Consider the following 27884-nt stretch of genomic DNA (forward strand, 5'->3'; position numbering starts at 1 on the left):
GGATGCAATAAAAGCATATATGTTGATACCAAAACAAGAAAGTATCCAAATAGAAGAGACAACATTCAACACAGTACTGTGTAGCAAGTGTGCTCCGAACATGTAAAGAGAAAGTACTTAGACATACAAGTGAGGGACAACCATTATCTGAAAGCAGGTCATATCCTAGCCACATATGAATTGGCCTGTGTAACGTATCTCACCCAACGATATGGATTATAACTACTTGATTTCTTTGCTATCTGCAAGTATTTGACCTGCATCACCCAATTCATTAACGATGATTGAAGAGGACGGTTAATGGTAATACAAGAATCGGTACATTACTTACCTGAAGTTTAGAAACATTGTACATAGGTATCGTGAACGTCATGCTGACTGGCCCTGCTTCCTTTGTGATATTACCTAAAACGAAATTTGAGAATTTTCAGTGATGCTTTATTTTTCCCTGAGAGAACAAAGATGAAAAACTTTTGTCTTAGAGGGTCACCATGAAATTCCTGTGAAAATGTCAGCTTTGCACGCAGTGTATGCTCACCCCCGCCAACAATCTGGAACACCACAGTTAGCTCATCAAAGCAAAATCCAGTTCAATATACCTAAACTAACAAACCACGTGAGAGATTCAACACTTGCCTTCTTTAAATTCCATTCAAGCATTTTGCTGGATTCCTTGAAATCTGTCTTCTGTCCAGCCGCACCGGGTTCTAACTCAAAACTAGCCCTGTCACAACAAACATAATTCGTTGAATCTATCTCTTGTGTGATTCAAAATTTGGCTGGAATTTAAGAAATTACATCATTGTAGTATCTTTGTCACGTATCTCAGTAATTCACTTGTACAAACAAATCGAAAAGTTATGAACCTGGAAGTATAATTTGGCAATGGCATCTGAACAGTAATTGTGTTTGCGATTATGTCTGAAGGGAACTCAGCTCGTATTTTAATAATCACTTCAGCCTAAATTTCAGCAAGCAAAAAATATACGACTTAAGCACTGGGATAAAAATTTATAGAGCAATTAAGAAATTTCTATAGTTTTTCATCTGACTCAGAAAATGTGTACGCATGAAATTTCACCTTAAGGCGCCCGGCCTCTTCAATCAAGGTATTAACATGAAAAGGAGGCTTGAACTCCTGGGTCATACGGTAATTCATTACTGGAAATTCACCATCCGGTGGAACCTGAAAACAGAACGCAAGTTAGAGAGCAAAACAATATGCTACAAGATGTTTTCTGTAGTAAATTTCTTGAAGCTTACCAGGGACAAAGTTCTATCTGAATCAAAACTATCCAGACGAACAGACTCATGAAAGTTACAATCATCAAGTATCACCCCTGAACCTGAAGAGCTCCTATAATCTGCAACATTTCAATTGTGATGTTACCAAGGGTTAGACTGTATTACTAGATCAATTCCCAGTTGATAATGATGTGCCTCAAAGAGGCAGAAAAATGCTACAGGAGTAGCTACATATAATAAAGAATCCGGTTATGACTTATAAGCGAAGCTTGCAAGTGGAAACATGCAGCTTAGTTGACATTTCAAGCATTCTCAACGCCGAATGTCACAGAAATAGGCACCAAGATTTCAAAGAGAGAGACAAGATAGAATATGACGTTGATTCCTTCCAAATATAATAAAGTTGATATGAACCAAGAAATACCATATACTGATCTCCCTCCTCTTCCTATGTTTAGGTCTTCATTAAGAGCTAAACGGATTTCTGGATTACCAGAAAGATAGCTCTTCATTTGAATGGTTCCATCAATCTCAGAAGTCAGTATATAGCCCTGTTCAGAAATCAGATAAGATTATGGATAATTTCCATCAAGAAAAAAACATTAAGATGCAACTACATATATTAGGACATAAAACACAGCATTGATCTGCAGAAATGGGTGGTTTAATATGGCAAGAAGAAAACATGCCAAGACTTCTGTACTTTTGATATAATAAACTAGAAAAAAGTAACTACTCACGCTTGAACTAAAAGTAACACTGATTTTCTCGATAATGTCCACAAAAATTTCCTCTCTTCTCCGACCCCCAGGATCATTAGCTACAACCGATTTTGTAACTGCAGTTCCAGGCATTCTTTTGTTTCCTTGCTGCAAAGCATTAATTCAAGGGGTCAGTCACATATACCAGGAGGAGGAAAAATAAAATCAATCTTACTGTGAAAATGGCAGCAGGATCGATGGGCTGAAGGCGGGCAGGAGCAACCACAATTGGCTCATTGAATATATAGGATTTCAAAACTTCGGTAGATGTAGTTTGCACGTAACCAAAATCCTAATCAAAAGAGCACCGAGTCATATTTAATAAAAATATCAAAATAGGGAAACGATACAAAAATAGCTACTATATAGAAATATACTTGCTAATAATGAGAAATAAATCAAGACGAGACTTACAATAACTTCGTCAAGCAACTCATACACGAGCACAAAATTTTTCCTGAATGAATCTTCATTCAAAACACCAAGATAATCCTTAATAACACGAGCAATCCTTTGTAGAAGCTCCAAAACAAGAGACGGTGACACGTTAACTCTCGTAGTCGCAACAAAATATAGACCAACAACCTTGACATGGAAGTAGTTCACGCCATCGACATTCTATAATCACACAAAAACAAGAGTTAGATGAAACCATTACAGCTCAGAACCAAACAGAAAGAATAATACCTACAAAGATAGGTGGCGCCTCTGCATTGCCATCCTCCTTCCAGAACTTGACTTTACGGAAGAAAGTCTCTGTACTGCCTTTCGGTACCTCAGCCCGGTCTGCGGCAATAAAACGTTACACGACTTGAAATTTATAGCGGATCCAACCAAATCGCATAAGCTCAATTCTTCTACTACATTACATACAGAGACTCTAATGGGATTTCTCCGGAAAATCGAAAAACTACGAATTCCAGATATCTAGTGAACAGCAGGATTCCAGAAAATTCATCTTCCCCAACTAACTGAATAGTTGTGTTATATTGTACAATCTGATTTGGAAATTCAGCTCAACAGAAATGTCATCGGATATAAAATGCTGATAGATCAAACAGATCAATGAGCTTAGAGCAGATTTCAATGGAAAAATCTCACGAAACAGTGACAATAAGTCTCGGCTCTGAAGAAAAAAAGCAAAACAGGAAGAAGCAGAGAGGATCAGATCGGAGAGAGAGAGAAATGGAGCTTACAGTCACGGAAGACGATGTTATCTCCTCGCTGAGATAAAACAAAGAATTGGGAGATCATCATCGTTCCTTAGCGGTGGAATCCGACTGTTTCACCGCGAGTTTGGTTGAGTCTACTGATCGCCGATCGGTCTCGTATTTGTGTGTGGTGAGGTGGTTCACGTTTTACCAATTGCCGTCGTTATCGTCAAGCTTCTTCAGGTTCTGTGTTTTTTGAGAATCTATTCTTGTTCTTCTATGGGCCTAATTTAGGACATCAATATGGCCCAAATCCTCTCGATTTTTATCTTGGAATTTTTAGAGCTGCACAACAATAAATATTCAATGTTGTATCAAATAATACATATCAAATTTTATATCACTAGTGTTTTTTCTTTTAAGGTATCTCTAGTATTTTTATATGTATGATATAATATATTATACTATTTGGACAGAAATTATCTTAATTTTCCTGGTGCTAAAATTTTTAAACTATTATGAGTTTTAAGGAAATAGAGAGTAGTGCTATAGGAGAAAAAGATCATCGTTTATGAGGAAGCAAAATGTGAGTTGATTTGCAGGGTACATACATATAATTTATATTTGGAAGTCAGAGAGGAGTAAATCAAGGCTTTGAGGATTAAGCAGACAACGAAGGCCTTGAAAGCAAATTAGTAGTGAAGACTTTCGGGATCGAGCAGTCGGGAGATATGCAGCCTAGAGGGCTGACAAGATGACCAAGCATTCCAAATGAAAGGTTTAGGAGTTTTCTTTTTCTAGACTGATCAAGTAAGAAACACAAGATATATAGGTAATGTTAACAAGGGTCAACAACAATTAAGTCTAAGCTTTTTTTGAAAATATATACTTCTTGAACACAATTACAATTATTAGTACTTTATTAGTGTCTAGTTTCACATTTATATGACCTTGGGAATCTCTCAGCTTGTCCCCTGTCTCTGTTAGTTGAACATGAATATCCGTCGAAATGTTGAGTATCTTAAACACATCTTAGACCATCCGCAGTGGTGTAAGTGTGAGGGAGGGGTGTAAGATTTTTTTTATTATTATAATTTAAAGTGAGAGAGAAAAGAGAGAGAAAGAAAGAGAGAGATAGAGTGGCTTACACCCGAGTGTAAACTTACACCCGGGTGTGAAGAGAGAGACAACTTTTACATTATTTCTGTATTTTAAAATAGATACACCCCACGCAAGGATACACTACTGCGGATGCCCTTAGGATTAAAGTTGATTAAAAGTAATCAAACCAACATCTTAAAGCTAAGATTTGTATCTAAGTTAAAATGTTTTTCTTAACTTAAGATGTTGCAAGGTGTCACATTGTGATTGGTTAAAAAAAAACAAACAAAAGAAGGACACATCCAGTTATGGAACGACTATTTCGCAGAAAATCCAACTTTCCCTCCTAATCTATTTAGACGCCGATTTGGTCGAGTATATATGGACAAAATATTCCATAAATTAAGTTTAAAACATTTGTGCTTTATGTTATTTATGTTATAAATTGTATCTCATGTATGTTTTAATTTTTTTAATTTGCAACAATTATTAAGTTTTCTATAATTATAAATTTTATTTTTATATTAATATTTTTTTTTCTAAGAACCACATGTTAAAAGCCTACTATTAACCATACAAAAATCTTAACACAAAAAAAACTATCTTTTAACTATCACTTTACAAATATATTACTTAAATATTGTTAAGAGAGGTATTTCTAAAATACTACCAATAATCATGCTCTTATTATAGTAAGATCCTAAAGGCCAACAACAGTGATCTACACCAAAAACTCTCACTTTTTGACTTACAATCTAACTAATTCCGTCTCTCACATTAAAGTGCTTATTTGTTTTAGTCTTAAAGAGCTTAATCTTATACAGATTTTTTGCCCAAACGAATTCTTAAAGTCATCGATATTACTTTTCACATGTATCATATTATGAGATATTGAGATGGTACGTAGCCCACGAATTTTCTAATTTTAATTTAATTTTTAGTAGCACTTTGGAAAAGAAAAAAAGATACAAGACTACTTGTCTGCCATTGATATCACCCTAGAGTTACCAGAGATATATCATTTCTAATTAGGGTTATACTTTAAAGGGTATAAATGGCTGATAAACCCAAAATAAAAGATAATGATGATGGTGGGAGACGAGTGATCTTATCAGGTGTCGCATCTTGCATATATATAGGTGAAAGACTAAAAAAAGGGGATGAAAAGTATTTAATAGACACCATTTATGTGATAAATCAAAACCAAAAAGGTAGATGAACAGCATCTTCTAATTACGAATAACAAAAGTAACCAAACTTTTTTTCTATTAGAATTGGTAGTTCCTTGTGTATTGTGATTTCTATCATGTTACCCTTTTGATATTGGGTAATATGTATCATATTATTTGACCTAGCTATAAGTAAATAGTATATTAATTTATACGGAGTAGTATTCACGTCATTTTATCTTTATTTTGTTTTTAGATCGGGAATTATTCAAACTAGACTAAAACAGTAAAACTAGGAAACCCGCTACTGTATAAAGTTACAATTCCACATTATTCCATGGCAGACTAAATGAATTAGAAGGTTAGGTGAATTATTAATATCACAACTGTAGCAGTCTCTTCGTCTGGCAGCTCAGTCAGACAAAACACAAAGTGGTTTATGTGTATATTTAATAATTTTAGTTTGGGAAAATGACATAAACAAAACAAAACGTATGGGCCCATTGATAAGTATAGATCACTGTTTAGCTAAAAAACGCAGACTCGTCTTTCCAATCTTGAACACACATACACAGTCACCATCTCTCTCTTTCTCTCTCACTCACACATTAGGGAATCAAAAGCTACCAGAAAAACCTTTTTTTATCTTCTCACGAATTTAATAAAGTAGGTGCTGAGATTGCAAAACCTAATCCAAGATATTCAAAGAAAGGTAATTAAAAGCTGTGAATCTGTGTTCTTTCTTCTTAAGCAAAGTGTTTGATGGATTCATCTAGTCCTGTTCCTTCTTTTGCTTCTCATGGTTTCTGGATCTGATCTCTCTTTCTCCCTCTCTCTCTCTACCCATCTAGGGTTTCTTGAGAATATCATCTAAACCCTCTTTTGCTAACCAATGTTCCACTTGGTTTCTTTCTCTGTTCTTTCTCTAAATGGTGTTATGGGTAGGCAAGATTCAAGAACAGTAGTGAAAGAGATCTGGTAAAATGGCGAGAGAGAAGATAAGGATAAAGAAGATTGATAACATAACAGCGAGACAAGTTACTTTCTCTAAGAGAAGAAGAGGAATCTTTAAGAAAGCCGATGAACTTTCAGTTCTTTGCGATGCTGATGTTGCTCTCATCATCTTCTCTGCCACTGGAAAGCTCTTCGAATTCTCTAGCTCAAGGTATTCTCTAGAATATGGTTTGAGAAATATATTAAGATATATGTATTTAAATGAGATTTCTTTTTTTCTTGTTTACTTTCAATAGTTAATTATCATTAGGCTCGGAGATCTCATGTACGAAATCGACTCAGTTTTTCTGCATAATGTGAGACCTAAATTATTATACTTGCTCTCATTCCTTTGTGTACCTAATTAAATACTAGGGTTTATGTTTCTATTTATCACTTTTATGTTCTAACAAATAATGTAATTAATTGCGTTTAACTTTTCTGAAACATAATTATGGGTTATTAACTTTGAATTTTTCAATGATTTTCATTTAGACTCATGGTTATTAATTTTGGAAGCATATGTATATATGGATACATAGTACTTACCACAATTAGAATGAATTTCTTTTCCCTTTTTTTCCATTTGACTTTTATGTATTACAAATGTCTTTGACACTGTCACTGGTATGATTGGGGATTAAGTCTTAACCAGTCGTTTAGTTTATCTTGGGAAGCTTTACCATAATTGGGAACAGAGTTATCTAATAAATATTGTCTGCATCATGATGGGTACTTCTGATTATTTTTTCTTTTATTATAACTGAAAAAGGCTTTTACTAGTATATTTGCAAATGTAAATATGGACGAAGGAAAGGTTCATATGAAAGATGGATTGTTTGTTGAAACGTGTAGAATGAGAGACATATTGGGAAGGTATAGTCTTCATGCAAGTAACATCAACAGATTGATGGATCCACCTTCTACTCATCTCCAGGTATTCTCAAAATCACTCACTCACTCTTCTTTTTTTTTTTTTTTTTTTTTTTGAATAGAATGTAAAATTTATTCAAAAAATACTTATGTACAATGAATGCAGCTTGTTTAAAGAATTTCTTTGACTATTTTTAAAAGATAGAGAGGTTTAAAAAGAATAGACGATTATCTCGTGGCTAACAATCTCACTCTTCTCTATTGACCAAACCCTTCTCTTTTTATCAAACCCGTTTCTCTATAATATTTTCCAATATTTACTTGTTGTTACACTTTTGTGTTGTATTTGTTTAGGTGTACGTCTAAATATAGAAACATAATGTGGCATAGAATCATTAATCTTTAAGCATTTTGAAAATGTTGACTTTGCATCTAGCAGCTTGAGAATTGTAACCTCTCCAGACTAAGTAAGGAAGTCGAAGACAAAACCAAGCAGCTACGGTATGGCTCCATTTATGTGTATTTGTTATATAGCTGTAAGAGATATACTATTTCATGTTTGTGGTTTTTATGTTTTGACAATGATGTGTGAATGTTTTTTTTTTTTATCACCAAATGATGTGTGAGTGTTTTTTATATAGGTTTTAGAAACTATATCATGGAAAAAGGTCGTTTCATCATGTGTAGGTTCGTCGTGTTCTGGTGTTTCTTGGAAATTGATGTTTTGTTTGTAGATTTTAATTAAGAGCTACTTCTAAAGTTTACAAGAGTTTTGTAGTTTTCAAATATGGTCATTATTCTCATTTTTATTTAATTATCAACATTATTTAGCATAGGTAGATAATATTTTTGTTTGGTAATTATTTCTCAAAGCTGGGTCCAAAACAACTCTGTAAGATATTTTGGTAGAAATGAGTGTACGTATTTGATGTGGTTTCAAGTATTCTCATAAATTTGAAGTGATTATTATGTTGTATTAATTCAACGTAAAACAGGAAACTGAGAGGAGAGGATCTTGATGGATTGAACTTAGAAGAATTGCAGCGGCTAGAGAAACTGCTTGAATCCGGACTTAGCCGTGTTTCTGAAAAGAAGGTTTACTACTATACAAAAACTTATTAATATCATGCATATTTCCATAACGTGGCATGTAATATATAAAAGTTTGACTCTAGTTGCTTTTGGTAATTATTAATAGGGCGAGTGTGTGATGAGCCAGATTTCTTCACTTGAGAAACGGGTTAGTACATACAATTCGAATAACTAATGGAAATGATAAGCCTATCTATAGCTAGTGACTCTTTCTTAATAAGTGAAACAGGGATCGGAATTGGTGGATGAAAATAAGAGACTGAGGGATAAAGTATGGCTCTAAACCCTTATAGAAATCATGTAATTAATAACCTTAATCTGTTTTTTTTTTTTCTCCTATATATAATAAAATAAGATGAGGGAACGTATATTATATATCGGCAGCTAGAAACGTTGGAAAGGGCTAAACTGATTACGTTTATGGAGGCTTTGGAGACAGAGTCGGTGACCACAAATGTGTCAAGCTACGACAGTGGAGCTCCCCTTGAGGATGACTCCGACACTTCCCTGAAGCTTGGGTATAATTTATTTAACTGAACATATATTTCAAACTTTTTATTGACCATTTTGTATGTGGATGTTACTAATTTTTTTTTGGTTAGGCTTCCATCTTGGGAATGAACCTGAGAGAGAGAAAGATCCAGCAGAGTTGACTTCGATGGAAGCCCACAAACTATTAAGTCTAGTCTACCTTTTCCCTTTCTTTCCTTTGAAATAAGTATTGAAAAAAAATTGGGATGGGAAGAATGAATTCTCATTGCATTGCAGAGAAGCAAGTTTCAGACATTGTACGTGTTATTGGTTTTTATAACTGTTTTGCACTAAAGGGAAAACAATGGATCTTATATTGTTCGTATTCTTTTTCTTTATTCCCATTTTTGTTTTCATTCATTAATGTTGCACTAATTTTATCTAATGTTTTACTTTTACACTCTATGATTTCCATCTGATCCTAAGACCATGTACATGGGTGATTTATTTTGGGTATCACTAGCCCAAAAACTATTTAATAATGGATCAAACACAAAAATTGGGTCTGATCCGTATCAGTGGACTGATACTTGTGATACCCAGTTTCATGTGACGTGTCAGTTTGCTATTGGACAATGATTGTATTTTTTACAGAGAAAAAAAAATCATTTGCTCTCAAACCCCGATCCCTTCTCTCCTCCACCGATTCTTCTTCTTCTCCATTTCACCTCTCCATTTCTTCTGTGTGATCTAGGATTTCTGATTTCTGTTTTAAAATCACAAAAAAATCAGGATTTTTGATTTCATGTTTAAAATAGCATGTTAATAGAGTATCGATAGATAGGTAGCTTCAACGTAAGGAATCTAAATTGGTTTTAGCTCAAAAGCGAAAACGATGGGTTCCATTGAAGAAGAAGCAAGACCTCTCATCGAAGAATGTTTAATATTACAGGTCTGTTCAATTTCAATCTCTTGGATTCGGTTAATCAATTAGGTTTTGCGAATTTTGATTTTGCTGAAATTTCAGAACTTTTGACTTTAGATTGATCTTATGCATTTTTATTCTGGGTTTATTGAGATCTTTTCTGGGTAATTACTGTTTTATCTTAGTGTTCTTGATCGTTTTTGATTTAGGTGATGATTCCAATGTTTGAGTTTTGCAAATAAAGATCAAATTTTGCTTGATTTAGTTAGCTAATTTATTGTTGTCTTTGGCAATTTTGTTGAACTAGGAAGCGAAATTGTATGTTGAAGATGGTTCAGTGGACTTTAATGGAAACCCACCATTGAAGGAGAAAACATGAAACTGGAAAGCTTGTCCTTTTATACTTGGTAATGAATGTTGTGAGAGGCTAGCTTACTATGGTATTGCTGGGAATCTTATCACTTACCTCACCACTAAGCTACATCAAAGAAATGTGTCTGCTGCTACAAACGTTATCACATGGCAAGGGACTTGTTATCTTACTCCTCTCGATGGTCATATCTCATGAGTGTATATAGCTTCTGTGTCTATCGGTTCTGAAGTGAATTGAATTGAATTAGCTTGAATTAGCTTGTGCATATTTAAACTAGCAAATGGATTTGATTCTTGGGATCTTTCCACAGAGACTACAGAAAATCAGAAATCTTATACACTTGAATCTTTACTTAAGTCTAGTTGTATCTGCATACACCAAATTTCCCTTGTAGATTATGCGTCATTCTTATAGTTACATTCTCTTGTTTGTATATGCAGGTTCCCTGACGCTATACCGACCATGAAGCCAATGATGACTTCTCTTCCAAATGCATTTATTGCGACCAATACAAAAGTATTACTTGAATGGTTATAGATATGAGCTGGCTTTGAGCATTGTGTGCACGTTATTCTTTAATCATGTGATATATTTGGTTTCTCTCTAGTTAGAGAAGCTTTGGTTTGGTCTGTGAGCTGTTTGATTTTCTTCAAGCAATTTTGGTGTTGTGATGGAACTCTCCTCTCTTCTTACTTATACTTTAGGACTTTTTGTTTACCATAGATTATTTGCTTTGGACTACTCCTTAAGCTAGAGGGTAATATTTATGCTTCTAGGTTTGTTTTTTTAGATTGTAATATTACCTTTTGTAATCTTATGTTTTTATATATTTATTTTCGATTTTGCAAACTTTTTTTTTTTTTTTTATGATACTTAAACCAGTCTCACCAATAGAAACATATTTAGTACCGGTATCATAAAAAATCTCAAACAATAAAAAAATATTAAAATTAATACTAAAAAATTATTAATGATACTCTATTAGTATCAACCATGTACATGCTTTAAGAATGTTTTTGTTTTTCAATGTCTGTCGAAATGTAACATGCGTTGACTTATTTTTTCAGGGTGAAGAAATAAGGAAAGTAAAGAAATTAAAAATGTAAAAACTAGACTCTAGAGCCCCTGAAATAATTGAGCAAACGAGAGAAGAGTTTGAGGAAATAAGCAAAAAACTGGATTGGAGCACAAATCATCCGTGCCCTACATCATGGAATCAGTCAGTCAATCAGACATAATTTCTTTGGTGAACAGCCAAGAGAATGCTACTTCACGCAATCACACAATATGTATATCAAGTTATCAACATACATAAATTCTAGATTTTCTATCAATATTAATATTCCTTTGAACAATCACGCGAGCAAGGAAAAAAATCCGGTTAAAAATTTGTCGTCATATATATGCAATGCAACGTTAAGATTTGAAACTGCCAAGTGCCAACCAAATATAGGTCCGCTTAACATGCAAAGTATTATCGACTGCATGAAAACTAATTATGTATAGATAATCCAATGGAAATGAATATGAAAGCGCATTTAAAAGGCGACACATCCAATAGTCCAATACTGATTAAATAGATAAACTAGTATACGATTCACAACCTAACATTAATCCTAAATCATAGGAACATGATAGGTACGGTCCAACTATGTGATTCTTTTCATTAACAACAATGAAACATATAAGATCATATGTATTTGGTTAATTACTTGGTTCACCTTATATAGTATATCCGGTTTATCGGAATAGACTAAATTTACTCGGTTTACTTAACAAGATACATATGATCTTTTTACCAAAAAAAAAAAAAAAAAGATACATATGATCTTATAAAACAATTAATATAATATTGGAGAGGGGTTACAAGAACAAATATGTAGATTTCTACAACTATGTTTTCCTCCTCTCTTGATTCGTTTAAACCTAAGAGTTTTCATTTCTGATATAGCGCAAAAGAAAACTTCTTAATTTCACTCTTTAGAAACTTTTTTTTGTGGCCAAAAATATGTATTCACGTTCAAGGAAACACACTTTTAGGCCTAAGCAAATGAGTAAACGTCCTGTCTGCCACTTTTAAGCAACCTTGCAAATCACCAAAAAAGTTTTCATGTGCATTTTACCCATAGAGTTGCGTAAGAAGCAACTACTAAAAACTCAATGAAATAAGGTGATCTATATAGTGAAATTATTAAGTTTTCTCAAAACCTTTTCTTATGCACTACAAAATTACAAAAAGGTTTTCAAGTCGAGTTAGATTTTATAACCTGAAAAATATTCCCGTGTCGCCAGCTTTCACTTTTCGATGTACATGCATAATTGATCTATTAGAATTGTTTGTCCCACATGGAAACTTGAGATATTTATAGACTATTATATAAGTGTTTAGCAATCCTTTATTTTTAAGTTAGAATTTGAGAAGGAGTTAGTCCAAACTATTTAACATCGCTTCTGATTCTATATTAGAAAGTGAGTCTATTTCCTCCCGAAATCCTAGAACAAGAGCGGAAATCATTATAACACATTATATACTAATTCACAAATCTCTCAAGTTTCGATATGGGACAAACAATTCTAATATCCCGGTCTCTCGCTACGACCTCATCCTTAGGATCAAAGGTATACATATGAGATGTGAGATTAGCGGGTGAATCCTACATTTGAGAAATTAGAACCTAGGATTTGCTACCATATTAAATATAACTTATTTTTTTCTTCCAAATATTTGTTTTTGCAAAAAGGAAAAAGAATATTTGGAATTGCTGACGTCACATCTCCCTGAGGAGACTCCACCCGGAAGTATCAACTGTCGTCGTATATCGATCGTTGTGTTCCGTAGATCTCTGTTACCAGTTTCCATCATAATACAGTAAACTTCACGATTCACTTCAATACAACTCCGATTAACAATCCGTAACCCAAAGAATCATTTCGATGTTCATAAAACACCCAAACGATCAAACGCTAGCTCTCAAGATGAGAGAAACCTAGCAACAACAATAGATTCAAAGAAGAAGATACAAACGTTTACAATTTTCTGGTTAATTCTCCACAAATGATCTTCAGCTCTGTTTATAGCTTCACGACTTGGTCAACATTCTTCTCCCAACTTCAGATTCACCCAATCATCCTTTGCCAAGTCACTACTCATATTCCCACCAATCAGCTCTTAAGAAACCTCCACGTCAGCCACTCTTATGCATCATTTTCCTGTATCAAATCTTCCCCGTTTGAAGAAACCTTGACCTCAAGGTTTGATAGAGAAGGGAACAATCTGATTTCCAAGGGAGAGTTGTTGTATACTTCATCTCAAGGCTAAAGAGGGAGTTGGCTTCTCAGATTTGTAAACATCCCCACACCCATAAGAATGATCAGTCTTAAGCGATGAAACTGATGTGCATAGTTAGTGACGAGCACAAGACTGCCCAAGTATATCTCCAGCGCTAAGATCGACAGCAAGAGTTTAAATCGCCATTTGTGCTTGATTTTGAACTGTTGTATTAGCAATGCACCACGATCCTTAGGCTTTCCCAACTTGTCATGAATGCTCTTTAGCGGTGCCTTGTACTTGAACATCCAACTCGTGTAACATATTTCCTTCTTCTTGTTCTCAAGCTCTGAAACTATGTGAATTTTCTTAGAGTAGTTCTGCAGCCATAAGAGAGGTTGTTCTGCAACAAAATTCAGAACTGGAGAATTCTCAGCCCCGTCGTCACTTGAATCTTTCAGCAGTCCTGATATTTCATATGCCTTACTAAACCAAAGATTGAGCAACGCCAACAAAATCAGTCTTGAAAATGATGGTAAGGGCCTAAATCTCCCTTTTTCCTTCAAGTGTAACATCAGAATTCTACACCCCTGCTGTTGTACTCCCTGAAGAATGATAATAACAACACCAAAACCAGACTGGAAATCAATAAAGGCAAAGCTAGATTGTATGTGTGAAGCCTCCAAGTTGTGATTCCTCCAACTTTCTCTGCTGCCCCAACTTCGTAACCACTCTTCAAATGTCAACATGCACTTGTACCTCAACTGAATGTGCCGTCGCTTAGTACCCTTTTCTACGGATTTATACTTGAACCACCACCGCTTGGAAAACCTGAACTTTTTGTTTCTCATTACTTGTTGCATAACCAAATTGGTTTGCCACCTCCAAACGTGGAAACTAGGGAACTGGCAAACTGATTTGATACCAACTTCAGAGACCTGAATATTCATTCCCATTGGAGCTTCATGAAACTCATATTCAATCAATGGATGAATCTTTTGTTCTGCTTCCTTTTTTGGAAAAACAATCATTCTCACAGTTCCGGACAAGGTAGGTCTGAGTAGTTTCTTATGGCCCCTTTTATACTCAAACATCCATGAGTTAGAAGGCAAATGCAGCTTCCTCCGTTGCTGGATAATGTGGCTTTGAAGGAGCCTTTTTTTAACCACTTTGTAGTGATCAAAGTGCAACTTACCGTCCACAAAATTTCCAGCTTGAATGTCTTTTGATTTATCACTTAAGAACCATGTTTCTTCAGCCGATGATAAATCCTCAAGAACATAGACTAATTCATCGTTACAGAGCGAATTCGTCTTTCGCATCAGCCTCTTGGCTTGAATCAAATTGCAACGCTGTGTCTCAAACGTCACTTCATCTACTATCACAGATTGTGGTTCTTCTTTCATCAAAATCAGCTTTAGATTCGATGATTTTGTTCTAGGCAGCCTTGGTTTTGTCATTGCTTTGAACTTAAACCACCAAGTCTTTGAAAATGTTTCCCTTATCATATTTCGCAACAGGTTTGTTTCCAATGGCATTGAATCAAACACTTGGCGTGCAATACTAACAGCATCACCATCAACCTCAAATTTCATATTAACGTACTTTTGAACCCTATCTTGCTCTAGATTCTCATTCTCATTCATCACCACATACTCTAGAATTTCCAACTTTGAATTGGCTTCCCTAAGTTCACTACTCCTAAAAATCTCAGAATTAGCAATTGGTACCTGAAATTGTGGAATCGATTCTTCCTCCAAGAGTGCCAAATTCATGTCTGCAGTTGCCCCATGATTCACTGTTCCTTGATCAGTTTCACTCGATTCTGTGGCCACCTCAGTTTCAACCAATTCTTTGTCATGAGACATTTGATCGTCATCACAATCTATCATCAGAATTCCTGAATTCTTGTGATGTAGATGGTGATCCGGAGTCTCCGGTTCATCGCAGAACATACAAAGTCCCTTGAACCATCTCTCGTTAAACTCTTCCCATGAAATTCTCCGATGAAGCTTTTTTATTCGCAAACCCAACGTCTCCGCCGCTTCACGAACGACAGTTTCTTCCATCTTCGTCAAAGCTCTTGTTTCCTCCATTGATTCCGAGAATCGTAAGGCTCTGATACCTTTAATACAGTAAACTTCACGATTCACTTCAATACAACTCCGATTAACAATCCGTAACCCAAAGAATCATTTCGATGTTCATAAAACACCCAAACGATCAAACGCTAGCTCTCAAGATGAGAGAAACCTAGCAACAACAATAGATTCAAAGAAGAAGATACAAACGTTTACAATTTTCTGGTTAATTCTCCACAAATGATCTTCAGCTCTGTTTATAGCTTCACGACTTGGTCAACATTCTTCTCCCAACTTCAGATTCACCCAATCATCCTTTGCCAAGTCACTACTCATATTCCCACCAATCAGCTCTTAAGAAACCTCCACGTCAGCCACTCTTATGCATCATTTTCCTGTATCACATCAGATTTCAACAAATTGGAGTTTCGGATCAAAAACATGCTCTGTATGAAGAGACACACGGACAAAGTTTGGTCTTTTATTCGTTCGTCGCTGAGTTTAGAATAAGGGTTGTCTTCATCGTTCGACTCTTATTGTTGAAATCGATGCTCCAAATGAAGCAGCCATTACAGAACCTTAATCAGTCGCAGAGGACAGCCTTAGCTGGTGTTTTCGTCCTCCTTTTCCCGATTCTCTTTCCGAATCTCTTCCGCCCTCTTGGTCGCGCCTCTCCTTCCCTCTTCTCCGTCAGTTCTCTCTCTCTCTCTCTGTCTACGATGATTTATTTGTGGGAACCAGTATTACTTTGTTGGTGTCTTCGATTTCATATAATTGAGATTGTGAAGCTGAAGAATTAGTGTGGCATTTGCAGGAATGGAATGCCCCAAGGGCTAGACATTTGCGCCTACTCCAAGGCGCTCTTGATCGACAAATTGTAAGTGGGTTTAGCTCAGTTTCTTGGATGTATCTACTACGTTCCTCTAAACCTTTTCTTCTCCCTCGAACCAATGTGTAGTCGATCAGACAACAGGTTGAGTTGTGGTCTCCCTTGGCAGATCAAGGTTGGAAGCCTTGCACTGAATCTTATAGAGGCGTTCGTAAGTTTCCAAAGACAAAGCTGTTTCCTTCTTTCATCGTTTACTTTTCATGTGCCCTGAAAATTTTGTATTTTGATTGATGGGTTTGTCACTCTTTACAGCCTTGCCAGAGAAGTCTCAAGGGTTTCTTCAGGTATTCCTTGACGGCGGACTAAATCAACAAAGAATGGGAGTGAGTAGAAATCTTGTTTGTTATAGAGTTTTATGGTGGTTTCCCTTCTGACTCTTCTGCTTGCTTCTGCAGATATGTGATGCTGTTGCTGTTGCCAAGATAATGAACGTTACACTCGTGATTCCACGCCTTGAAGTAAATCCTGTTTGGCAAGATTCAAGGTACTTTCTACTATGATACCTAAGTTTCCGGTTGCTTGATGAATTTGGTGATTCATGCTTTGGCATTTCTTTGCAGTTCCTTCACAGATATATTTGATTTGGGTCACTTTATAAGTGTCCTTAAAGACGAGGTGCGGATTGTTAGGGAGCTTCCAATACAGTATGCCTGGAGCACTCGTGATTATTACGCCACAGGTATTCGAGCTACTAGGATTAAGACTGCGCCTGTTCACGCTTCAGCTGAGTGGTATTTGGAAAATGTCTTACCTGTTATCCAGAGGTTTGTGCTTTCTAAACCCAGTGATCTTTTCAGATGAATGACTTCATTGTAAAGTCCTGGAAAACATGATATTAAAAATGATTTGGAATGCTTTACAGACAATATTAAGGGGTGTTCCATGTAAATGATTTTTCTGTCAAGTCACAAATTCTTTTTTCGCTATCTGAGGAACTAGATTTTCTGTAGTTCAGCGCATTGTTAGTCATATGGATCATCCACTCGTTTCTGCAGTTATGGCATTGCTGCTGTTGCTCCATTCTCTCACCGTTTGGCATTTGACAATTTGCCTGAAAGTATACAGCGGTTACGCTGTAAAGTTAACTTTGAAGCATTAAACTTTGTTCCTCATATTCGGGAGCTAGGGGACGCTCTTGTGCATCGACTCAGATATCCTCCTTCCAGCTCTCAAACATCAGGAACTATGGATCAGACAGACAGAATAAACACCATTGTAAAAGCTGGTGCTGGAAAGTTTGCAGTGCTTCATCTTCGTTTCGATAAAGTATGGTCTTAATTATCAAAAGTTGTGCCCATTTCCTGGCAGTTATTTTTAGTTCTGAGATAGCTTCATCTTTTTTTTAGGATATGGCTGCTCATTCAGGCTGTGACTTTGAAGGTGGCAAAGCAGAAAAACTGGCGCTGGCAAAATACCGCCAGGTGATCTGGCAAGGACGGGTCTTAAATTCTCAGTTCACAGATGAGGAGCTAAGAAACAAAGGGCGCTGCCCGTTGACACCAGAAGAGATTGGTTTACTGCTTTCAGCTTTGGGTTTCAGTAACAATACCCGTCTCTATCTAGCTTCACACCAGGTTTACGGAGGAGAGGCAAGAATCTCGACCCTGCGTAAACTGTTCCCTGGGATTGAAAACAAGAAAAGCCTAGCCTCTGCGGAGGAACTAGCTGATGTACAAGGGAAAGCTTCTCTAATGGCTGCAGTCGATTATTACGTGAGTATGAAGAGCGACATCTTCATCTCAGCATCTCCCGGGAACATGCACAACGCATTGCTGGCACATAGAGCCTACTTGAATCTTAAAACCATAAGACCCAACATGATACTGTTAGGACAGGTTTTCGTGAACAAGAGCTTAGAGTGGTCAGAGTTTGAAGGCGCAGTAGTGAATGGGCACAGGAACAGGCAAGGCCAGCTTCGTCTACGCAAACAGAAACAGTCTATTTACACTTATCCAGCTCCTGATTGCATGTGTAAAGCAGCTTAGCTTTCCCCTTTTTTATTGTCCCAAATCTTTTGTTGATTTTTTTTTTTCTTTTAATATATAGCTTTCATGTACTCGATGATTAGTAAATTAATAGTTGAGGAAATCATATTATATACACTTAACTCCAGTTTAGTAGTCTTCAAAAAAGCTAATCTTGTAAAATGTTGAATTTTATGAAGAGAAAAAAACAAAACTTTGTTATAAGATTTTTTCTGATTTGATTAAAATTGATTTACCTATTGACAAAGGTAAAATAAAAGTCAAATAAGAAAAGGAGAGAAGGACCCACTCAGATTCAACGCCCCACCACACCACCGATAACTCAATTAACCCCGTCTTTGGTTGTGCAACTCTGAGAGAGAGCCAAGCCATCGTCCTCTTCCTCTTCTTCGATCTCTCCTGAATCCTCAAACCCTGGAGAGAGAGAGTGTGACGGGGAAGAAGATGACCTCTGCTTTGTATGCTTCCGATTTGTTTAAGCAGCTCAAGTCAATTATAGGGACCGATTCGATATCGGACGATGTTGTACTTGTGATTGCAACCACGTCTTTGGCACTAGTAGCTGGCTTTGTGGTGTTGTTATGGAGGAAAACGACGGCGGATCGGAGCCAGGAGCTGAAGCCTTTGATGATCCCTAAGTCTCTTATGGCTAAAGACGAGGACGATGATTTGGATTTGGGATCCGGGAAGACCAGAGTCTCTATCTTCTTTGGTACGCAGACTGGAACAGCTGAGGGATTTGCTAAGGTAGTGTGACCACTCTGAATATTTTGAATTTGAAATTTGGATCCATGTTCTCGTGATTATTCAAAGATTGGTCTTTTATGAGTCGGGTCATTTCAGAATCAGTTTCATTTTTATTTATTAGGCATTATCAGAAGAAATCAAAGCGAGATATGAAAAAGCAGCAGTCAAAGTCATTGACTTGGTATGATTAAACTACTTCACATTATGGTTCTATTCACTTCTTGTAGTTTACTTTAAACTACTGTTATTGAATTTTTCTTTTGCTGGTTATGGGTTTAATTAGGATGACTATGCTGCCGATGATGACCAATATGAAGAGAAACTGAAGAAGGAAACTTTGGCATTCTTTTGTGTTGCTACGTAAGATTTATCCAATCTGATTATGATTTCGTTTATGCCCTTCAATATTATGTGGGATTCATTTATTTGATAACATGTTTAGTTATGGAGATGGAGAGCCTACTGACAATGCTGCCAGATTTTACAAATGGTTTACGGAGGTTTGTAGTCTCAATGCGATATATCAAATCAAAATGTTGTTTTCCTATTGATTTGACATGCTCTGTGTAGCTTTTTTTACTGAGGTTTGTAGTGGATCAATTCTCTGTGTTTTATGTTTCCAGGAAAATGAACGGGAGATAAGGCTTCAACAACTAGCATATGGTGTGTTTGCTCTTGGTAATCGCCAATATGAACATTTTAATAAGGTAGTTTGAACATTTTAATAAGTTAAATTGACGAGAATTTGTTTCTGTCTATCGTATTCATTTTCTTCTGACCTTATCTGTTGGTAATTTTCTTGGAGCAGATCGGGATAGTTCTTGATGAAGAGCTTTGTAAGAAAGGTACATGATTATGTTTACATAACTTGTAAGTCCTAGGTAATGCTAGATACTGGAAAGAGATGACCATCGGAGATATTTGCTCTATGATGATGCTGAATGTTTACTCTTTCCTGTCTGGCAACGTGGATGCCGATTTCCTAGTCATTTGATGCATGAGAGAAAATGTAACTGGTATTATCATATTCGATGCAGGTGCAAAGCGTCTTATTCAAGTCGGTCTAGGAGATGATGATCAGAGCATTGAGGATGATTTTAATGCCTGGTTTGTTTCTGATTCTTTGTCTTTTGTTGGCTCCTTTGGTAGACTTTCTCTAGTCCTTCTACTCTATTACTATAGAAGGGAGGCTACAGAGTTGACTTGGCTAATTTTTGTTTCCTGCATGGGTCTCCATGCTGTATTATTCATGCTTTTTTGTGGTTTGCAGGAAAGATTCGCTATGGTCTGAGCTAGACAAGCTCCTCAAAGACGAGGATGATAAAAGTGTGGCAACTCCTTATACAGCTGTTATTCCTGAATACCGGCTGGTGATTCATGATCCTAGTTTTACAACTGAAAAATCAAGGGACTTAAATGTGGCCAACGGAAATACTGCTATTGACATTCATCATCCCTGCAGGTATATGAAGATGCATGTAATAAATACTGGAGCATAGTATTACGGTTTCGGTTGCATTCTAAAAATTGTTTGTTTTTCCAAACAGAGTTGATGTTGCTGTGCAGAAGGAGCTTCACACACATGAATCTGATCGGTCTTGCATTCATCTCGAGTTCGACATATCCAGGACGGGTATTACGTAAGCATCCAACTCTAACTTAATTTATTACCTCCTGCCCTTGGATTAGTTACATGGCAGTCCAGTTATCTCAACTTACATAGAGTCTTTGTTTTTATATGATTATTAGAGAGAACTGGGAAATTTTGCTATAAATTCTTATTTTCTTACAGCTAGTAGATCTTTCTCTTCAGTTTTACTGCAAAGATTATAGGTGATTAAATATCAGTCGCATTGGGTCATGTGAAAGAAACCTTCACATTGAATATTTTTAGTATTGGTTTCTGCGATAATATTCGTTTTCTGTGTGTGCTTCTATATTGACATGTTGATTTTGATGTTTTAGTCAACTGTTGATTGTCCTGTAAAAGGCTCATCGTTAGAAAACCGTGTATAAAAACTGTGGCATTTCTTTGTAGATATGAAACAGGTGACCATGTAGGTGTATATGCTGAAAATCATGTTGAAATAGTTGAAGAAGCTGGAAAATTGCTTGGCCACTCTCTAGATTTAGTATTTTCCATACATGCTGACAAGGAAGATGGCTCCCCATTGGGAAGCGCAGTGCCGCCTCCATTCCCTGGTCCATGCACACTTGGGACTGGTTTGGCAAGATACGCAGACCTTTTGAACCCTCCTCGAAAGGTGAACATCAGTTTGTTTTGAGATTCACATCACATAGATTTTTCTGGTTGCTTTGGTCTTTGCTTGTTCCCAAATATCTAACTTGTTTCTTTTTGGTTTCAGTCTGCGTTAGTTGCTTTGGCGGCGTATGCCACTGAACCAAGTGAAGCCACAAAACTTAAACATCTGACATCACCTGATGGAAAGGTTCTGAAATCATTGGTGTATCTATTTTTTTCGTGATTTTAAGTTTTCATTAGTTAATACCATCGGTTTCTTTATTGTAGGATGAATACTCACAGTGGATTGTTGCAAGTCAGAGAAGTCTTTTAGAGGTGATGGCTGCTTTTCCATCTGCAAAACCCCCACTAGGTGTATTTTTTGCTGCAATAGCTCCTCGTCTACAACCTCGCTACTACTCCATCTCATCCTCGCCAAGGTGATTTATTTATTTTTGAGATATATGTTGTGGCAGAAGGAAAACTATTCTTGAGCGTCTCTGTCATTCAAAATCTCTCTTTTATCTTTTTTCACAATACAGATTGGCGCCAAGTAGAGTTCATGTTACATCCGCACTAGTATATGGTCCAACTCCTACCGGTAGAATCCACAAGGGTGTGTGTTCGACGTGGATGAAGGTATTTCTTACCTTCTTTTTTACTATCTGCCAATTCACTGTTTCTTTTCTTTCTTTTTAATAGTTTTTAAAAATTCAGAATGCAGTTCCTGCGGAGAAAAGTCATGAATGTAGTGGAGCCCCAATCTTTATTCGAGCATCTAATTTCAAATTACCATCCAACCCTTCAACTCCAATCGTTATGGTGGGACCTGGGACTGGCCTAGCACCTTTTAGAGGGTTTCTGCAGGAAAGGATGGCACTAAAAGAAGATGGAGAAGAACTAGGTTCATCTTTGCTATTCTTTGGGTGTAGAAATCGACGGATGGTGAGACTTTTATAATCGGTGCACTTTCTTCATTTGCAATGTCATCATGTTGAGCTACTGCTTATATGTATGTTGCAGGATTTTATATACGAGGATGAACTCAATAATTTTGTGGATCAAGGCGTGATATCTGAGCTCATCGTTGCATTCTCCCGTGAAGGAGCGCAGAAGGAGTATGTTCAACATAAGATGATGGAGAAGGTAAGTATATCGACGGATGCATCATGCTTTGGGAAAAGGAATGTCAAATAATCTCCTTACTTTTGCATTTTATCCTGTGTTCAGGCAGCACAAGTTTGGAATCTAATAAAGGAAGAAGGATATCTCTATGTATGTGGTGATGCTAAGGGCATGGCGAGGGATGTCCACCGAACTCTACATACCATTGTTCAGGAGCAGGTATGAATGAGCATTGAGATGAAATTTAGGTATTAACTTTGGTTTACTTCCTTAGAAGTTCGAGACCCAACTATTTTCATCTTTACAAATTTTCAGGAAGGTGTGAGTTCGTCAGAGGCAGAGGCTATAGTTAAGAAACTTCAAACTGAAGGAAGATACCTCAGAGATGTCTGGTGATTAATGATGATTTATTGGTATTCTCTACTTTTTCAAGCTTTCTTGGTACGAAGACTGTTCTTACCAATTATATATTTATTTGTTTATTTTCATTCGTCTCTCTTCTTTTCTTTCTTATTATAGTCAAACATGAATGGTTTGTCAAAGTTGTCTTTGTATGAACAAAAGTATAAAACTATCAAATAAATCTGGAGAGTTATAAAATTGAGAGAAGATTTCAGCATCATGCTTTCTATTGTCAATGGTGGGGCATTGTGAATCAGTGACACCAAACAAGAACGATCTCAAGGTAGCCTCGACCTTTTTATTAACTAATGGTTTGGCAAAGAACTAATTTTAGTAGTTATGTAGTTATGTCAATAGTCATCGATTCACACTAATTTTTTTCTTGGGATTCCCATCAAAATCAATCTAAGAGACTATTAATTTCATTGCAAATCAAAATCAACTTTTTAATGTGATTCATAGAGCAAATCAGACATGCCCAAAACTACAAATTTAATGAGTGTTTGGTAAACCATTAACTTTCTATTTCACTCGATCCATGCAAATGATTCAAGCCTTGCCATGCTAATCATCTTTGTATCATTCCAATTTTATCGGAGGACCCAATGGGACAAATGATCCAATCTTGATAGTTGTAAACTTTATTATAAGGAGTAGAAAATAGAAGAATCCATCACATTGTAAGCTTTGGATCGATGGTTTGATGCGATAATAAAGTGACAGGAAAAGTAAATAATCAATCATAACACTAACAATTCGATAATGAAAACCATCACCGGTACAAGAAGGGTCAAAGAGAATCGAATATGCAAATGAAATTACAAAGATCAAATAGCAGCATTTATGAATAGTAGTTGCACCACAAGAACAAGATACAACAAAGTTACATAATCATATTAGTCACCTCCTCCTTGAGTTTTGCAAGGTCTTCTTCAGGCATCACTACACTTACAATCCTTGCAAAGTTTTGCTTGGGATAAACCAAAACAACACCTTTGTCCCCAACCCCATGAATCGTGTAGTTTACGAAATCTGGCTTCCCCCCTTTGATCTCAATTTCATACATATCGATCATGTCAAGATTCACAAACGTTAAATTTGCACCGTACGTGATAAAATCTGAAGACCCTTTATCTTCTTCTATCATCCTCTTGATCACACCGTTTTCTTCTCTTTTTCCACCGGCAATCAGTGCAGCTAGTTCGGATATCCCAATCATTTCGTCATTCTTTTCCACTACGCTTATTACCAAGTCGTCATTCCAACAGGTTGAAGATTTGTTACGGTCACAAATTGTTATAACATTTGTGTTTGTTTTGCCGCGGATATTCAGTAGGGCCTTCCATATCAATGCATACAAAATATCAACCTCCGAGAAAGGTTGGTCTCGCGTGGTGTACTTGGCCATCAAACGATCAATTTGGTTGAGGCTAAAATTAAAAATGTATCTCCCCATCTTGCATTTATTGGTAAGTAACCAATACTGACCAACCGATTCTATCTTTTCAATGGAAATAGCTTCACCATTATGAGCATGAGAGGTCAGTTCGGGGGTTTCCGGGTAAACCAGTTTTGTTGGGCCATGACCCGACATCAGCTGTCCAAGTGTTTTCATGAAAGTTGCTGCTGAAAATAAATCTCCTAGAACATGGGCCCAACTCAACCCAATAGAGAGACCACCACATTTAAACTGAGTTATCTGTAAAACGAATTTCAAAGGAAAAATATTGAGGGGGAGCATTTTAAGTGAGTCCTACGCATTCAATCATAGTTTAGCTTGATATGAACAACAAAAAAATGCAAAAAACAACTTCTAGCCTGATTATATAGCAAAGAATCAATTTCACGTGTAAAAGAGATTTTTTTCCTCAAGTTCCACAATTATATTAATTATTCATTTCATAATTGAAAGAATTTGAAATGAATGTTTGATAGTAACTACGAAAGATTTGCTTATTATATATTCTCCTGCATGTGAACTTCAATGATCCATTAAACTAAAATTTGTGTATGTATGTACCTGGACGAAAACAAGTGGAGAGAAGGTAAGATCAGGACCAAGAACGTGATCGTAGACAAGGAACCGGTGGTCAATGGAACGGTCGTCCAAGTCGAGCCACTTCTCCACTGTGAACTCTTCGACGTTGGCCTCGACGATGCGCATGCCACTGTCGTTGCAGCGAATGTAAGGTATGGCAGGAGCTGAAGGATCGTTGTCGGACATCCGGATCCGACCTGAGACGTGGTGATAAGACTGGAGTATAGTAAACATGGTGTTCTTCAAGTCGGCGACGGTGAAGTCACGTATACCCTTGAAGAAGTAGACAGCTCGGACGTAGTGGAGCTTCATGGCTAAGTCCATGGGTGTGAACAGTCGTGGCTTGTTCTCGCCTACCACAGAAGCAGGCACCACCGAAGATAGCCTGACACTGGTCACTGGGCTTCTCTCCATTTTTTCTTTCTGAGGGAGCTGATATGTGTAGCTTATAGGCTTAAATGGGATGTGTTATATAAGAATTGAGTTTGGAAAGAAAGTTGAGTTCAGAATAGTTATGGGTATCACTGGTTTAGGACAGTTGAGACAACAGTTTCGGTGACGACAACATTAAATGTAGGTGGGATTTGGGTGTTTAGCAACTATAGGGTTGGACAGTTGAGTGATCAGATTCAGATCCATCCAACAACAAGCACCCTTTATTACATCCACCTTGTCCTATTGGCTTCAAGCAATAAACGCACATGTACGTGTCGTAGCCAACTAGAATTGTTCAATTCGGATTCACAACATACTGTCATATTACTTTTACTTAAAAAGTTACATGAATCTCTCTTTTTTTAGTTTAGTGACAGCTCATCAAAATGAAAACAGATTCGGTTTCCTGGTAACATTAATGTTTCTACCGGCCAAAATGATATAAATATGAATGCGGTTCATTTCCATCTCAAACACAATCACGAAACAAATTTTCCTGATAATGATTCTACAAAATTGTAGAATAACTAAATCTTGAGACAAAAAAAAAAAAACACTAAATATTTTAGTGGAGAACACCTCTACTGGCAACCATTCTACTAGTAATCTGGCCCTCCAAGATGATCATCACTCGCTGTTGTCTTGTTAAGAAAATAAACACTAGTCATTGTAGTTTGAAATTGTAATCAATGATCTTTCCGGATATCCTGATCGTACTCCAGATGCTTGGATTTGGTGTATATCACGAGGCCAATTGTCCTGATCAACTGCTTGACTCATCGCATGTAGCCTCATCTAGAGATGCCGCGAGGTACTCAGCAAGGCTCTGCTGATTATTGCTAGGTTTGTGGGTAGCTTCTGAGGTCACAGATTTTTTTGGTGCTGTAGAATTGGGAAGCCAGGCTTGACCTGTTGAGTTGCTGCTCGAAGCATCTGAGCAACTCTTCCATATGACTGGCTTAAGATACTTCCATGGATCATCAGCCATGGAATTGGAGTAATATCGTTCTGCCCCTAGTTCCGTGGGTCTTCTTCCTCCATCTCTACCAAAGCTTGTGTTCATACCGCGTCCTCGACCTCCGCCTCTTCCTGAGTTAGGATATGTGTTTCCAACCCAGTTTGCATTTTGTCGTCCATAATTGGAAAAATGTGGAGCAGTATTGTTGTAGCTGCCTCGATCACCAAATCTATTATTCCCCATGTTCGGAATTTCTTGAGAAAATGGAAAAGGGCGAGGTACCCATTGAGGTGGACCTGGATGGTTGACTGGTGGAGGCCTAAAATTGTTATTCCAACTGGCGGGTGAACCTCTGTATGGGGGTGAAAGATGTGACATCCCTCTTGGTTCATAATGAGCTGCTTGAAAGCCACCATGATTGGTATGTGCCTGATACTCACTACCTAACGACCCTGTTCAAAATTATATATAATGCAAGGATCAGAACTGGATTACTGTTCATTGCAAGACGCAGGACACAAACATAAACGAATTTGTGATTATAATACTGCCAATTCCAAGAAAGTGAAACATAAAGAGATATATCAAATTAAGGTAGCTAAAGCTAATAAGTTCGGAGCCTAATCCCTGCTGAACAGAGGCAAATTTCTTCCTTCATTGATCTTGATTTGTCGATTATAGTCAAGGAGACATGACTAAACCCAAACAAAGAACGAAATATCCTACATATTTGTTGAAGAGATCACCTGACTCTGGGAAAGCCCAACAACCAAGTACCAAAAGTTAATTCCTGAATCTGTTCAATCCTATACTTATACTCACCAAGGACCAACTAACATGCTAATACACTATAAGGTATTAGGCAATATTCTTTATCAGTGAACTACTTTCTTTGGCCTCACATGGATATTGTGAAAATGAAAATTAAGACAGAATCATTGACTATCAAGGCAGAAACAAGTACCTGGAGGAACTGATGGAGGAAACTGTGGCGGGACAGGAGAGCTTGCTTGATGACTAGGAGATGAGATGTATTGTTGCTTAGGGGTCTTGATTTTCTTGAAACTAGAATAAGCAGACATGGGGTCGGTATAATAATCAAACCTTGATGTTTCAAATGAATCCTGGTGTTGGGTGGAAGTCTCTGCCAAGGGATTGGAGAGGTGACCTGTGTTCATAGATGTTTCAGGATCTGTAGTAGAATCATCATTATCATTCTGTGCAGCAGCTTCCATTCGCATTGCTTTTAACATTTGTTTTCTCTTCTCTGAATCTTCCATTGTGATTCAGCTAAATCAACTACACAAGATCACAAGGAATCATAGAAAACAATCCATCAAATCCAAAAGATGAGTGATGCGAACAATCTGACCCTAAACCCCAAAAATTCTAAAAATTATCGGATACCCAAATTGGGAAACTAAAATTACGAGTGATGCTAACCTTCACAAGGTACGATCTTCCCCAAAAATCTTCACTTTCTCGTCGCCAAAAGTCGAATAAAAACCCTGAAGTGAAACAACGATGATGACAAAAGCCTTAACTACGTAAACGAAACCT

At 36.8% G+C, this 27884-nt stretch overlaps 6 protein-coding genes across 7 annotated transcripts; 3 read left to right on the forward strand and 3 right to left on the reverse strand.

Annotated features, from left to right (window-relative positions):
• Positions 1–3: 3 nt before the first annotated feature.
• Positions 4–3404, reverse strand: LOC9303732 (AP-4 complex subunit mu). Its single transcript, XM_002869666.2, has 13 exons — positions 3203–3404; positions 2698–2792; positions 2421–2624; positions 2182–2298; positions 1986–2114; positions 1670–1796; positions 1264–1364; positions 1082–1186; positions 867–961; positions 637–724; positions 491–551; positions 332–405; positions 4–257 (listed from the first exon to the last, which is right to left on the reverse strand). The coding sequence occupies exons 1-13, from the start codon at positions 3261–3263 to the stop codon at positions 159–161; spliced, it is 1356 nt and encodes a 451-aa protein (XP_002869712.1). The 5' UTR covers positions 3264–3404; the 3' UTR covers positions 4–158.
• A 2272-nt stretch (positions 3405–5676) lies between these two features.
• On the forward strand, positions 5677–9316 carry LOC9305784 (MADS-box protein AGL24). 2 transcript variants are annotated; one of them, XM_021018066.1, is made up of 9 exons: positions 5677–6139; positions 6373–6592; positions 7276–7357; positions 7730–7794; positions 8289–8388; positions 8492–8533; positions 8615–8656; positions 8770–8903; positions 8988–9316. In XM_021018066.1, exons 2-9 carry the CDS (start codon positions 6411–6413, stop codon positions 9004–9006), a joined length of 666 nt encoding a protein of 221 aa, XP_020873725.1. In that variant the 5' UTR covers positions 5677–6139; positions 6373–6410; the 3' UTR covers positions 9007–9316. The 2 variants fall into 2 exon arrangements, with proteins under 2 accessions (XP_020873725.1, XP_020873726.1); XM_021018067.1 differs by having other exon boundaries at positions 5682–6139; positions 7733–7794.
• Positions 9317–12880: 3564 nt separating this feature from the next.
• LOC9303733 (uncharacterized protein At1g04910) lies at positions 12881–18494 on the forward strand. Its single transcript, XM_002867615.2, has 9 exons — positions 12881–13012; positions 15908–16192; positions 16318–16380; positions 16462–16543; positions 16645–16715; positions 16788–16876; positions 16953–17156; positions 17388–17658; positions 17739–18494. The coding sequence occupies exons 2-9, from the start codon at positions 16052–16054 to the stop codon at positions 18375–18377; spliced, it is 1560 nt and encodes a 519-aa protein (XP_002867661.1). The 5' UTR covers positions 12881–13012; positions 15908–16051; the 3' UTR covers positions 18378–18494.
• Positions 18495–18627: 133 nt separating this feature from the next.
• LOC9303734 (NADPH--cytochrome P450 reductase 1) lies at positions 18628–23110 on the forward strand. Its single transcript, XM_021017677.1, has 17 exons — positions 18628–19124; positions 19246–19305; positions 19408–19484; positions 19567–19624; positions 19748–19831; positions 19933–19969; positions 20162–20231; positions 20395–20586; positions 20672–20764; positions 21163–21388; positions 21491–21574; positions 21655–21806; positions 21909–22005; positions 22084–22311; positions 22390–22512; positions 22597–22710; positions 22807–23110. Exons 1-17 carry the CDS (start codon positions 18822–18824, stop codon positions 22885–22887), a joined length of 2079 nt encoding a protein of 692 aa, XP_020873336.1. The 5' UTR covers positions 18628–18821; the 3' UTR covers positions 22888–23110.
• A 510-nt stretch (positions 23111–23620) lies between these two features.
• Positions 23621–25579, reverse strand: LOC9303735 (protein ECERIFERUM 2). The gene is made up of 2 exons (XM_002869667.2): positions 24914–25579; positions 23621–24592 (listed from the first exon to the last, which is right to left on the reverse strand). Exons 1-2 carry the CDS (start codon positions 25343–25345, stop codon positions 23777–23779), a joined length of 1248 nt encoding a protein of 415 aa, XP_002869713.1. The 5' UTR covers positions 25346–25579; the 3' UTR covers positions 23621–23776.
• A 202-nt stretch (positions 25580–25781) lies between these two features.
• Positions 25782–27880, reverse strand: LOC9305785. The gene is made up of 3 exons (XM_002869668.2): positions 27768–27880; positions 27289–27623; positions 25782–26776 (listed from the first exon to the last, which is right to left on the reverse strand). The coding sequence occupies exons 2-3, from the start codon at positions 27602–27604 to the stop codon at positions 26130–26132; spliced, it is 963 nt and encodes a 320-aa protein (XP_002869714.1). The 5' UTR covers positions 27605–27623; positions 27768–27880; the 3' UTR covers positions 25782–26129.
• Between the last annotated feature and the right edge of the window lie 4 nt (positions 27881–27884).

Source organism: Arabidopsis lyrata (genome assembly GCF_000004255.2).
Source record: "Arabidopsis lyrata subsp. lyrata unplaced genomic scaffold ARALYscaffold_7, whole genome shotgun sequence".
In the NCBI taxonomy this organism is placed as follows: Eukaryota; Viridiplantae; Streptophyta; class Magnoliopsida; order Brassicales; family Brassicaceae; genus Arabidopsis; species Arabidopsis lyrata.